General features: G+C 43.1%; 1 protein-coding gene across 6 annotated transcripts in view; it reads right to left on the reverse strand.

Moving 5' to 3' along the window:
- Positions 1 to 9,682, reverse strand: part of COL14A1 (collagen type XIV alpha 1 chain) — a 127,603-nt gene extending 117,921 nt beyond the window's left edge. For 2 of the 6 annotated variants that reach the window (XM_083827098.1, XM_083827096.1), the window contains exons 1-2: positions 8,928 to 9,681; positions 5,051 to 5,172 (exon numbers count right to left, since the gene is read on the reverse strand). In XM_083827098.1, the coding sequence (XP_083683224.1) occupies positions 5,051 to 5,138 (88 nt within the window). In that variant the 5' untranslated portion in view covers positions 5,139 to 5,172; positions 8,928 to 9,681. Of the gene's footprint in view, positions 1 to 5,050; positions 5,173 to 8,927 lie in introns of all 6 variants that reach the window. The other 4 variants (XM_083827100.1, XM_083827101.1, XM_083827097.1 and 1 more) reach the window with 3 other exon arrangements.
- Between the last annotated feature and the right edge of the window lie 3,592 nt (positions 9,683 to 13,274).

Here is a 13,274-nt window from a genome sequence, read left to right on the forward strand (position 1 = left end):
GTGCACAGGCTGGGCAAGATTTAGGCAGGGGGCAATCTGGAGATGGTCAGTAAGTCTGACCTCTGCTTATCTTGTGCCATCACCTAGGTTTCAAACAGAAGCAGCAGGTGAGATGAATAAAGCAAGAAATGATGAAGGAAGATATGACTTTACAGTGAAGTAACACACAGAGGAACAAAAGGTAACAACCCTAGGTTGTTAACTGCAAGCTGAGCAATACTGTGCCTGTGTACATTAACTGGCAAGCTCCCCTAGACTATACCCTACAGGGCATTTCTCTTCTTCCCCAGAGAAGAGATCCCCCTTCACAGCAAACAACTGAAGCACTGCTGCTGGTTGTGCAGCCCGTGGTATCCAAGACTGTCAATAAGGGGGCATCTTTATACATTTGAATAGCTTTTGGTCTGCACAGACCTAACTGACCTAGAAAGAAAGGCAGCCAGGGAAGCTATCCAGAGGCTGAGAAATAAAAAGGGTTAAAAAAGCTTAGCACAGTCCTCCGTTGACCTTAAACCCTCCTCTTCCCACTACCTCCACAGCCCTCTGAACTTCCTTCGTTTTTAAGTCCCTTGATGCCTCTGCCACTACCAGCCTTAAGGTTTCTCTTGGTACATCCAAGAAAGAAGTGAAATTATCTGAAGGTAGTGGGAGGAGTGGTAATTTCTTTGCCCCAGGGCCCAATATAGTTGACTAGGCCAATGCCTAGTCTTTCTTGGTCTACTACATACTATAAGTCAATAGCACTCATGGCGTTTCTGAGATTTGAGGATTACAGCATATGGAGCATCTGAGTCTAGAGGCAGAATGTGCTATCCAGAAGTCTCTGGCCTATCCATTTGCCCTGCTGCAGTCAATGCAGCTCTGGCAACAGCAGCAGCCAAAGACCTGTCCTCGATTGATTACTTTTTCCTACTTGTTTTTTTTCCGAGAGTTTGCAGAAGAAAGAAGGAAAGAGGCAAGCTGTATTTTTATTTTTTTTTTGACATTTAAAGGTGAGTTTTCAATGCCATCTAATATTAAAAATATTTTGAGTCTTAGAAGTAAAGTTTAATACACGAGATTTTTTCCCTGTGTGCAGCCTATCAATCCCCAAGGGACAGCTTTGCCAGAGCAATGGCAGGTTCTGCTCTTCTCTGCCTCGAGGGATTTAGCATTAGAACACACAAAAAGAGAGGATACAAGCACCAAGAAAGCTTAGTAACACCTCTGCGCTCGCAAAGATTTGAGAGAACAAGCTCAGGAGAGAGGCAAGGGAACAAACAGAGCAGGTGGCACACCAATTTCACATACTCAGCACTGTTCTGGTTTGCAGCACTGGGCGCACATCCAAACAGTGCATTTCCCCATTTGCTGGGCACAATCTTGTCAGACCGAGCCTTCACCCTGCCTGTCACCTCCCTCAAGTTCAGAAGAAGAGAGGCTGCAAGTAGGAGCATGTGCAGGAATCGCTGCAAATCCAAAATCAGTTCTTTGAAAATTTGGCCCCTGTACTGCAAAAATATTTCCCTGGGCAGGCTTCTGCAAGAACATTCAGCATGCTATAATTGTAATAAAATGACAGAGACTATGGCAAAAAGTTTTGAAAGCCAAGCAGACTGTAGTTATGGATTACAGCTTTTAATTCATTCTCAAGATTCAATCCGTTTTTGAGCTACACATAAATCATCATGACTTGGTGCTGAATGAACAAGAGTGACAAATCATACCTAGAAGTTTGCAAAATATGCACTTCATTTCATTATTTATTTTGTCTAAGAAAGAGCAAATAAGCTTTTTACACTTGCATACTGTCATTGTTCAAAATGCTACATGTTTCACTGGCATTAAGTGGTAAATTTGTACAGGGATTAAGAGGCAGAACTGAGAGCTATCATAACCAAAAAAACATGGACTGACAAAAAAAATCATGTCTTAGAATCTCAGAGTTTTTCTCTGCCATCTTCCTCCTTCCCCTGTGATTGCATCCAACTTTCAACTAAATGAAAGCATTTTCTAACAAAGAAGCATAGTCCTGGCCTAATCACCATCACCAACTAGGTAAATTTTGGGAGCCCCTAAAAAAACAATCACAGATCTTACAAGCAAAGAAGGACACAGTCACCAGAAGTTGTTCTGCTTACTACAGTTATAATGTGAAAAACTAGAAAAGTTGTGCCAGAATAGTCTTTACATAACTAGTCGGTCTTCACTGGGTACTTTTTGCATCAAAAATGACAGTGCAGGGGAATGGACAGTCCCACACAGCAATTAACTATAAGGAAAAAAAGAATTTTTCACCAGACAGATACTCAGCTGTGTCTTAGTTGTGAAAAGACTAACGCTCTGGCATAGAAAAGTACATATAATAGCTAAGGAAGTTAAAAATCTAACACTTGAACAGACAACAAAATATTGATGGGAGTTACTACACATTCACCAACCTGAAGAGGATATCTTTATTTCTTTGGACCTTTATTGGCTGTGGAACAAAATCTCACTTCTTGCAGAAAGGGAAAAAAATTAATCCAAGCTGAGTCAGTTAACTGATAAAAATCAGTAGCTAAAGCTTGTTAAGTGGTTCTACAGGAATGCAAAAGTGAATGGCCATCAGCAACGTTAGAGCAGTCACCCAAAAGAAAAACCTAAAGACAACTTCAAGGCTTCAGTTTATGGAACCAGATAGATTAGCACTCCAAATACATTATTCTCATGGACAAGTGGGGAAAGAGTGTTTTGAACTGTTCAGTGTTTTAATGGAAAGGAAAAATACCATAAACTGCATATCTGCAGCTGTCTCAAAGGCATCCAATGCTCTAAAATTGGATACTAACTAAACCTTGTGGCTTCCAATGTACTTTTGTCTTAAGAATTGAACTGAACAAGTTAATATGCATTGCAATTACATTAGTAACACATGGAAATTATTGCTACACAAGGACAAGTTTCCATCTTTAAATATAGAAGGAAAATACTTAAAACAAGACATTTTATGAACAAATGGAAATTTCTGAAGTATTTTTCTTGCCCAGCACTTTTTCATGTACTATGTAAGAACTCAAATAGATGAAAACCGGGTTTTTTTTGTTGCTGTTGTTTAAGTGACATTATATTGGATGAGGAATAAACAGCAGTGAGGAAAGAATAACTGTTGTTGTGTAAAAACTGAATGGCATTTTGGTCTACAAGGCATTTGGGCAATAAACAAGATAAAACCATGTAGCTCAACGCAGATAACTCCTCAGTTGAAAGAAATCAGTTGTAGCTTCAGGCATGTTCACTTCAGTCTCCCAAACATTTTCTCCTTTCCAAGAAGTCACATTGCACACCTTTAATTGAGCATCTTTGCCAAAGGAAGGAAACACAAGCTGGAACTAAAACCAGCTCTTCCTACACCTTGACAGAGCGTACAACTTCTTAAAACAGACAAACATATGGTTAGTGCTGTATTAAATTGTAAACAGTTAGCCAGCCGCATGAAGAGCTTACTGCAAGGGGTGGCAAACTTAAGAAAGGATTTGAGAAGCATCTTACTAATTCAAGTATAGCAAGAGATATTTTTATTCTGTGAAAAGAGATTAGACTTCACATCACCTCATTCAGTAACACCACAGTCACTCTAGGCCAAGGCAATAGTCCACTTAGCTTAGTATCTAACTGCTGACAGCATGCAGTAGCTGATGCTTGCTGAAAGGGTGTAAGAACAAGGGAAGTATTGTCCTTCATTCAGCAAGTACGCCAGCTCTAGCTTGTGCTGGTGTGGTGATTGTGGAAAAACTCTCCCTGACCTTCCTCTCATTGTATTAATAGTTTGAGAGTTTTCTCCCTTACATATGACAGATTAAATCAAAGCTTAAAAAAAAGTAGGGGGGGGGGGGGGGGAAGAGTACGCTTTTCCAAGTACACAGAATTACATACAACTGTCGATGAACCTCTCTCCCCAGTCCCGCTTTGCAAATCTTAACCATATGTAGTAGGACTGAAATACACAGACAGGGGACTGACCATATGCTTTGCTTTATCGGCTCATTAAGTCACAAACATTCTGGCCCTTGTTTCTGACCAGAACTGATGTGTTGAACATTGGGAACACGTATTTCTTCATTCACCTCACATCGCCCACAGTAAGTATTGCTTCTAACATGTGTCCCTAAGTTCTGGGAGAGGCTTGTGAAACACTCACAGATGCCCATATGTCCGAGCCGGGATGCTTCCCCAGCACTTGACTGCCACACGGACTGGACAGCACTGCTGCTTGCTTTTACCACAAGTCAGAAAACCTCACGTTGCCACCAGTCTGACTGTGCTCATGAATAATGCATTACACAAAAGTCTTTAGAAGAGCCCCAGGATCACATTCTGCTCCCAGTTACGCCTAGGCAACCTCATATCAAAGGGATTAAATAAACGTAATATTGAGAGAAATGTCTTTCTTCAGGAATCATAAAAACTTACTGGCATTTTTCCCTCCCTCCTTCCCCAAGCAGTATGATAGATTTCCTCTAGTATCAAACCACCGTCCATCTGATCCAACAAGTATTTAAGCCTAACAATCTCAGCAGCATTTTTTAATATCCACAAAGGAGATTAAAAAAAAAAAAAATTGCAGAAGTAGTCTGTGACATTTACCAGTACTGTGTAATACTGTATGATCTAAGTGTTACATTAGCTACTGTTCCAACAAAGAAAAAAAAATACTATATATTCCATACAAGCTTCATATCAAGGCTGGCGCTTCAAACTTACTTGATTACATAGAGGGCAATCACAGCAATTTCTGATCAATGCTTTCAGGTAAGTAAGAGTAAAAAATGTCCTGTAAAATTCACTTTGAGACACCTGAACTTGCAAAAAGGATGATTTATGCTATTTGAAATAACAGGTTCAAAAAGCACACATGAACATGTAATTCTTCGCTCCCTGAGATCAACAGCAAAACTCCTGTATCATTTCAGTAATACTGGGTCAGCAACCTACTAAGAGGAAAGTAACACTTGCATTTGGAATAAGTAAGTCTATTTCTGCACATCAGAGTGATCTACTGAAAAGCTCCATCTTTTTATTTAGCACTTACCTTGGCCCTGGGCATCACTGATGGAGTAAGCTGCGACAGCTAAAAATGCCAAGAGGACGCAGCTCTGTACCTCATACCAACAAGGCATCTTTTTCCCCTTGATGAACACAGTATCAGCAAGTCTGAAAACACACAGAACAGAAATATTTATTAAACCAGTAAACCTAAAGTATACACTTTAATGAAAAGTGTGGGCAAAATCTGGATTCCAATGAAAAAGTAATGACTAGGAGTTTGCCATGGACATCAGTGGAGCAAAGATTTCATCCTGGAAGCAGCTTATAAACAAACCATATTTTACTTGAGAAGGACAAAGAAGCACATTCAAGGCACTGAACAGTTCTAAAAATTGGTTCCATGTAACCAGAAAAGTGTTAATCTTTGCATAGTATACATTAGCATTGGAAGTAGAGTTTGCTACACGTAACAAGACAAAATGGGTATCTCTAGAGAACCCAGCGTTGCAAACACCTTACCAAGGCACCTGTGGTAGAGAATTCTGAATCTCGAGATAAAGGAGGACTTTCACTGTTATCTACTTTATATCTAGAACATCCCTTTCTGGATGTTCTAAGTCATTTATTTCATCATTTAATATTTTTTAAATTGCAGAATCATAAGTGCCTTGCAAGCCTACCATAAAACATCAAATACACATACTTCATCTCCCCGGTGAACTGGGGTCAGTTCAACTGAGTGATTTTGCACATCATCTGTCAAAAAAGGCAGACATTTGTTCTGAGGAAATGCAAGTCTTCCTCTCAATGTCCTCTAGCGCCTACTCCGTTTTTCCTATTTTTATCTTATTGAGCTTATTCTGAGCTCTCTGTTGCAGTATCTGGCACAGTGACTGAAGCAGACAACTCAGAAGGCATACAGGGTATCAGCTAAGTACTAATTTTATCTGTAGGCAATGCCATGGTCAAAAACATCTAACTTAATCCATTAGGAACATCAGCACTTCAGAGTGCAGCACTGTATGAACACTGAAGGTAGTTCTAGGTGAACTAACTGGGTTACAGAGAGCAACTCGGGTGCCAAAGTTCAAGTTCCAAATGGGATCATTTATCTGCCCAAGAAGCTAGGTTAAAAACAGTACAAAATTCATTATCTGAACTTGGCTTTTAATATTGGCCAGTAGAGTTACTCAACGTACATAGGACAAAATTCATTATCTGAACTTGGCTTTTAATATTGGCCAGTAGAGTTACTCAACGTACATAGGAGCACCTCCCAAGATGCATCATGATCATAACATCATGGTTTTAAATATTTACCTATCACCAAACTTTACTTCACTAGTTTTGGTCAATTTTCTGGGCTAGGAAGAAGAATTTTTGCTGCCCTCTCCTGTTAGTATTTTACTGGAGAATTAAATTAATTTTGTCAAAGACTCAGCATTTGAAGGTTTGCTTTGGTAAACTTTGGTTTATGTATTTCTGCTTTGCAAGTCCCTCCCCTTTACCTTCCATGTAATTTTCTCTAATATCCCTAGGACACCACCACTTAATTTACCTTCCCCGTTTTCGATGTCTTCTGAGGAAGGCATAATGCAAGTGGTCCAACCACTATCTAAGAATACAAAAGACAACCTGAAGAACCTCAACCAGTATTGAACAGATGAGAGGATAATCCTATACCTCCTTCTCTCTTGTAAAAGATATTTACAATTTACCATAGTTATCCCAGTCCTTGGTAGGTCTAATGCCACAAATCCCAATCATGGATATTTGGTATGCCACCTCAAAATATACAGGTGACTTCGTCATTTGAAGTTCTATCCCCACAGGGGGTTACCTAAGTTTTAGTCAAATTATCAACAAGTTCCACACTACTCATGTACGTATTTTGAATCCATCTCTTACAGCATGAATCTCTCAAGACAGAGAGAAATAACTACATCTAATAACAAAACCATGTGCCCAAAACTGAGGTATTGCTATGCCTGGTTCTTAGGACACATCCTCCAGATAGAATTCAAAAACCCAAGCCAAGTGCCCAGGCTTTCTACTACACAAACACAAGGAGTCAAACATCCAAGGACTGGATCCAGATGAGCCAGCATCAGCAGGCAGTTGCCTAGTGACAGGCAATAGGGCAAACAAAGAGAGCTAAGTCCTAAACAGCACCCCTTGTGCAACTTACATTGCGTATCAAAGCTTCTCCCCACCTCAGGAATATAACCTGAAGTGTGTAAATGGTGACTCTTCAAAGGACAATACACAACTGATTCTTCAATTCAGTCACCACTATGTGTAAGTTTCTTTCCATATAATAACCCAGATATTAAAATAGCCACTCACAGTGGTGGCTCAGCTCCCCGTTTGCTAGTTTTGATATAAACCCTCCTCCCAGATAAGGGTTATAAATATTAACTGACATGCAGCGCTGTATAGGAACACTCTCTCCTGCTCATTTCAGAGAACAGCTATCACGGGAAGAAGGTATGATTTATTGAGAGAAACATAACTGATGCTGGATAAAAGACAGCCTGGGCACAAACTGACTTCTGCAAAGACCAGCACCTCAGGGTTCACTCCAGGAGGAAAGGCACACAGAGGCAACCACGAGTCTGCAGCCACCTTGTGGCTGACACTATCAGGGAATCAGAAAAGCCATCCCATTCCCCCTGCTTTTTATATATTTCTCCACTGTTTGGTAAAACAGTTATCCGAGTGAATAACTTGGAGAGCAGAAACCCAACTCCAGGCTCCCCTTCCACACCAAAAGCCCGGCCGATGAGGTGACCCCTGCTGCTCCACATGCACTTGCTGTTGTGGTGGCCTCGGCTCCTGTCCGGGGAAGGGGAAGGCTTACACACCGCAGGCTGCCCGCAGCATCCACACAAGCCAGGCAGCCCGTCACCTTCTCCTGGGGGATGAAGGGGTTTGAGACACCCCAAACCTGTTGTACAGCCACCCTGCTCCAGGCAAGACCTGCCAGAGGAGCGCTGTGTTTCTAGGTGCCAGTTAAACTCAGCCAAGGAGCAGGGCCCAGGCAGCTCAGCCAAGGAACAAATCTCAAGGACCAAGCAGCTCAGCCCCGAGGAAACCTGCCCAAAGCTGCAGCGCCTTCGCACAGCTGGCTGGCCGTAACATCTTGCACTGCGGTGCTTAGAGCCACCCTGCCACACCACAGCCTCGGTGAGGCACCAGGGGGTTCATAACCCGTATAGTGGTGGTTTATTAGGGTGCAGAGTGACTCAAGTTTCTCGGGTCGACGTCCCACAAGGAGGAGTGGGACCAGCCCCAGGGCAGCAGAGTGCTCTTGGGGTGCATCCCACTTCTCACAGCCCCCTCAGCGGTGCCACCAAGCCCCCCATTTTAAGGCGACATTCCCCCTTTTCAGTTCAAAAAGGGGGGCAGCGGGGGGTGTCTGTTGTCCCCACCGAGCTGGGGGGGACTCCAGGAGACCCGGGTGAAGTCCCCTCATCGCCCACCTCCCCACACGGCAGGGCCGGCCGGGGCAGCCCCGTTACCGGGGGGCACCGGGACGGGGGAACCGGGGGAATAGACCGGCCTGGGGCCGCTGAGGGAGTGAAGGAGGGAGGATGTGCCCAGCCGGACCCTCAACTGAAAGTGCGTTTTCTTTAATAAATTCTAATTATCCTTAAAAGTACGGCTTTTGCAGTTTTTAGGGGGCTCCCCCTCAGGCTCGACGCTTCTGTCCCCTGCTCCCAGCAGCTTCGCCCGCTCCCTGCGGCTCCGCTCCGGTCCCCGCCGCCCTCCCCGGGGCTGGCCCCGCAGGTGGCTGCGGGACGCCCCCCCCTGTGCCCAGTGAAGCCGCCCCGGGCTCGGAGCCCCCCTGGGCCTCGGAGCCTGCCCCTACCCGCCTCGCCCCAGCCCACCCGGGGCAGCACCGCGGAGCTCGCACCGACCTGGGCGGGCAGCGGCGGGCGGCCGGGGCTGGGGGTGCTGCTGCGCCTCGCCGCTCCCCTCCGGCTGCTCTTCCCCTCGCAGCGCCGCATCCGACGAGGAGGGAGGGCAGGGAGAGGAGGCGGGCAGTTATAGAGCTGAAGGTGGAAAGAAGGGGGGAAAAGAGGCGAGCACCGGGCCCGCCGGCCAGCCCCCGCCCCCGGGCCCCTGCGCTGCGGCGGGAGGGTGCGGCCAGGTGCGGGAGCGGCCGGGCTGGGCCTCGCCTCACAGCACCCCGCTTCTCCTGTCAGCGCCACGGTCCTCCCCTCAGCACCCCGGTTCTCTGGTGCACCCCGGTTCTCCTGCCAGAATCATGACTCTCTAGTGCACCCCACTTCTCTTGGTGCACCCCACTTCTCCTGTCAGCACCCCGCTTCTCTTGTCAGCACCACGGCTCTCTGGTGCACCCCCGTTCTCCCCTCAGCACCCCGGTTCTCCTGATGTACCCCACTTCTCCTGTCAGCACCCCAATTCTCCTGGTGCACCCTGCTTCTCTGGGGCACCCCAGTTCTCCTGTCAGCACCCTGCTTCTCTGCTGCACCCCTGTTCTCCTGCCAGCACCCCAGTTCACTTGCCAGCACCCTGGTTCTCCTGGTGCACCTCCCTTCTCCTGTCAGCACCCCGGTTCTCCTGTCAGTACCCCGGTTCTCCTGCCAGCACCCTGGTTCTCGTACTGCACCCCGCTTCTCCTGTCAGCACCCCAGTTCTCCTGGTGCACCCCGCTTCTCCTGGTCCTGCTCCCTCTTAACTCCCTCTCCTCCTCCCGGAGTTGCTCGTTCACTTCGTTATCAATGATTTAAAAGGTGCCTGCCCCACAGTGTGGCTAGGAATGCTATTCCCCCAGTGCTAGTTATTGCGCTGATGGATGATTAATCGGGGAAATATTTATAATAAAGTGTTCCAGTGTTTGTCTGGCTTAGTATAAACCTTGATTAAAAGCACTGTAGTACGTGTGCGCATTTTTGCCATCTATGTAGACACAGCAATGGGGAAGTGGAACTGCAGAATCTGTATTCATACACAAATTTGATTTACCTCACAGTATACCCTACTGGATTTACAGTTAAGGCTACTACTCATGAAGTTTGTAAGTCCCTAGAATTTAAGAGGTGAGTGAAAATACTCATTTCAATGTGCCTGGTCATCTGTATAAAATTACAAATGAAATCACCGAAGGACTGCAGTTAAGAAACAAGAGGCAGAAGTGAAAAGAGAGACGTGCATCGCCTTGTTCACATAAGTATGACTCCCTTTGAGGGAAGGGGAACACAGTAAGTCTCGGGGAGATGACTGTGTCTAAACTCCATAAAGCAGGACCTTCTGTGGCTGGGTAGGATTCCCAGTCTTGCAGGCTCTTGTCCAAAGTCACCATACACAGATATTTTTCTATGGAAACTACAGAAGTGTGTAAGCTTTAAAGACACTTTGAGTCCTGTTGTTTCGTATAGCAAATGTTAAAAAGCATTCCTAGATGTTGTTATTCTGTGGTACTCCCAGGTGTGTGCAACGGCTAATGCTTTGTACCAGCCAAGAAGAGAGTAGCTTGCAGGGTAATGATTTCTCTGAAGCCATAAAATGTTCAGCTCATTGATGCTAAGTGTGACACATGTTATACCTTTTCAGTCCCTAATTTATGTACTTAGCTAAATAATAGTCACCAGAAGACAAGGACGTAGATGGATAAGTCTGTTTGCAATACCCTTGAAGACTTAGTAAATGCAGAGAGATAAATCAGCCTAATCCATGACTGCTTGCTGGCTCGTTTATTTCAGGGCATGACAAGGAACAGCCTGCCAAAGGGAGAGTCTGGCTCCCCCTCTGTCTCTCTTTCTTTTTTTTTTTTTTTCCTTTCATGAATTTGTAGTGCAGTATGCAAAGTGCATGAGCACCATCCTGTGGCTCCATCTAGTCAGGGAGCCACACTGAAAAGTCCTGATGGATTCCACCGACCAGCGAGTAGATTCTGAAACACAATGCAGCCTTCACATAAATTAATAATCTAATTTTGAGTCACCAATTTGCATCAGGAGCTAAATTAATATTTTACATTTATGCAAGGTATGTGCTTTCAAGGGTAACTCTGCTGATTTTTCTTGTATCAGTTTAATTTTCCTGATTCACAATATTATTTTTTACACCACTTGCCCACCTTGTAGAGTATATCCTGCTTGTTACCATTGAGCTTTACTCAGCTTGCTCTGGAAAGCACCACAGAACTCCTTGCACAATTACAAGGAAGAATTCATGTTGTTCAAAAGTTAGAGCTAAACGTTAAAATATAATGCTTCTTTGAAAGAGATCAAATATGCTGCACATCTGGAAATATATTAAGAAATACAGTAAGATCACAGTGGTGACATTTGTACAATATTAATGTGCAAATGATTTACCAATCTTTCCTTCTTGTCCTTCTGAAAAAAAAAAAAGAAAAAAAAAAGGAAAAAAAAAACAGTTTTCAAAAGAAATTTACTACATGTGGCTTGGTGCCATGGATTTACCTTCTACTATTTTGACTTGGCCAAGCCTCTGTGATTTCCAAAGAGCAACAAGGATTTATAGCTGCTGTGTTTTAAAAGTATCCAAACCAACAAGAGGACCATCCTTTGCTAGGCTAGTATAGATTCCACAAAATTTATATCAATAGGATTACATGGGAATTATATTGAAAACACAGCTGGAAACAATTCCCCTAGTCCAACTCAAGTGCAAAAAAGATCAGAATTAACACAGACTGGTGAGCTCAAAGTGAACTGGACTGAGTAATTTTGCAAGTGAACCAAGTAATGAATCACTGTCAGCAGTATTTGTGCGATCTAAACAGAAAGCAAGGTAATGGATATCTTTGGTGGCTGTGGGGAAGAATTATTTTAATTGGTGATTCTCTGCTTTTGAAAGTATCTTCTTCTTTTTAGGATTTACTCAGAATATTTCTCTGGCTTTTTCCAGGATAACAATGAATGCAATATTAATTGCAGTGCCTTTTTTCACAAGACTTTCAGAAAATGAGATGTCAAGTTTCAAGGACATTTTTAAATTGCAAATAATTGAAGCTTAAATATGTCTTGTATTCTTTTTTTACAATGACTTTTTTTTTAAGGTGACTAGTGTTTTTACCTCCTAAACTAATATATCTTACAAAGAGATGTACATCCTTAAATGCCCTCTCTCCTACAGTAACCAAAAATTCATCACATTCAATGTTGACTATAGAACATGTATTTTTGTGACTAGAGCCATTCCCTAGGTCTGACAACAATTCCTAGATTTTCATTTTTCTATTAAAAAAACAAAGAACATAAAGGCAGAGGTAGTACTGGAAGTAAAGCACAGCTGAATTTTGCTTTAAATTTTTGTAGTTCTTACTAAATACGGTGGTACATACAATGCTCTTTGGAAGGTGCTTTGCCAAGATCAGTCTGTCAACACTTGAAATAATTAAGTGATTTATGGAATCATATGCTGAGAGATCTGAGAAGGACTCAGGACTGTATTCTTCCCAAATTAAAAAAAAAAAAAAAAAAAGTAATGAAAAATGTAATTGTGATACAGTATCTTAACGTATTAGCCATGCTTGCTTCCTCAAGTTTCTTGTCTTTAGCAGCTGAGACAATTTCATCGCTATTTTGTGATATAAATATGCAGTGAAATGACTTCTGAAAAGGCTAGCTCTATTTTGTGAAATATTTTTTCTATTGACGTTTTTTATGCAACAGCTGTTTCTCTGCTATCAACCTCACAAATGTGGCTTTTTCACAGCTCTGTTTTCAGGCAGAAACTGTCACAGAAGTCCAGCTTTCCTTCATTATTAGTTGGCATGTCTGATGAGTCATTTTCATTTCCTTGATACTTTTTAGAAGATTTCAGGGCTGTCAGCACTTTGGTGAGCTTCTAGGTTTATTCATCTGAAGTTTATTACACATAATGAGGTAAGTGAAAGGGATACGTAGGAAGTCTGATTGATGACATGGCCATTGAAGTGTAACTTTTCAAGTGTACAGTTAGTCCTGTTCCTTCAAACGTGCAAGAAAGGGAGAAAAGCTGGGAAAAGATGAGCACAGAGGTACGGAAAAATACAAATATTTTTCAGTCACACATTTTTCTGTTTGTCTCTTAGTATGAGGATTCCAGAAAGTAATGGGAAGCATGATGATTTTAGTGTTTGGTTATGTTAGTTTTTCATTCTGCAGTCAAATAAGATCCTTTTTGTTTTATACAGTGAGATTCATCTATCCTGGGTTTACACTTCAACATCTGAGCCAGGTTGCCTGGCCAGTGCTGAGGAACAGACACATTACCTGTATGTGCCTGGA

Source organism: Anser anser (assembly GCF_964211835.1).
Source record: "Anser anser genome assembly, chromosome: 2".
NCBI classification, from domain to species: Eukaryota; Metazoa; Chordata; class Aves; order Anseriformes; family Anatidae; genus Anser; species Anser anser.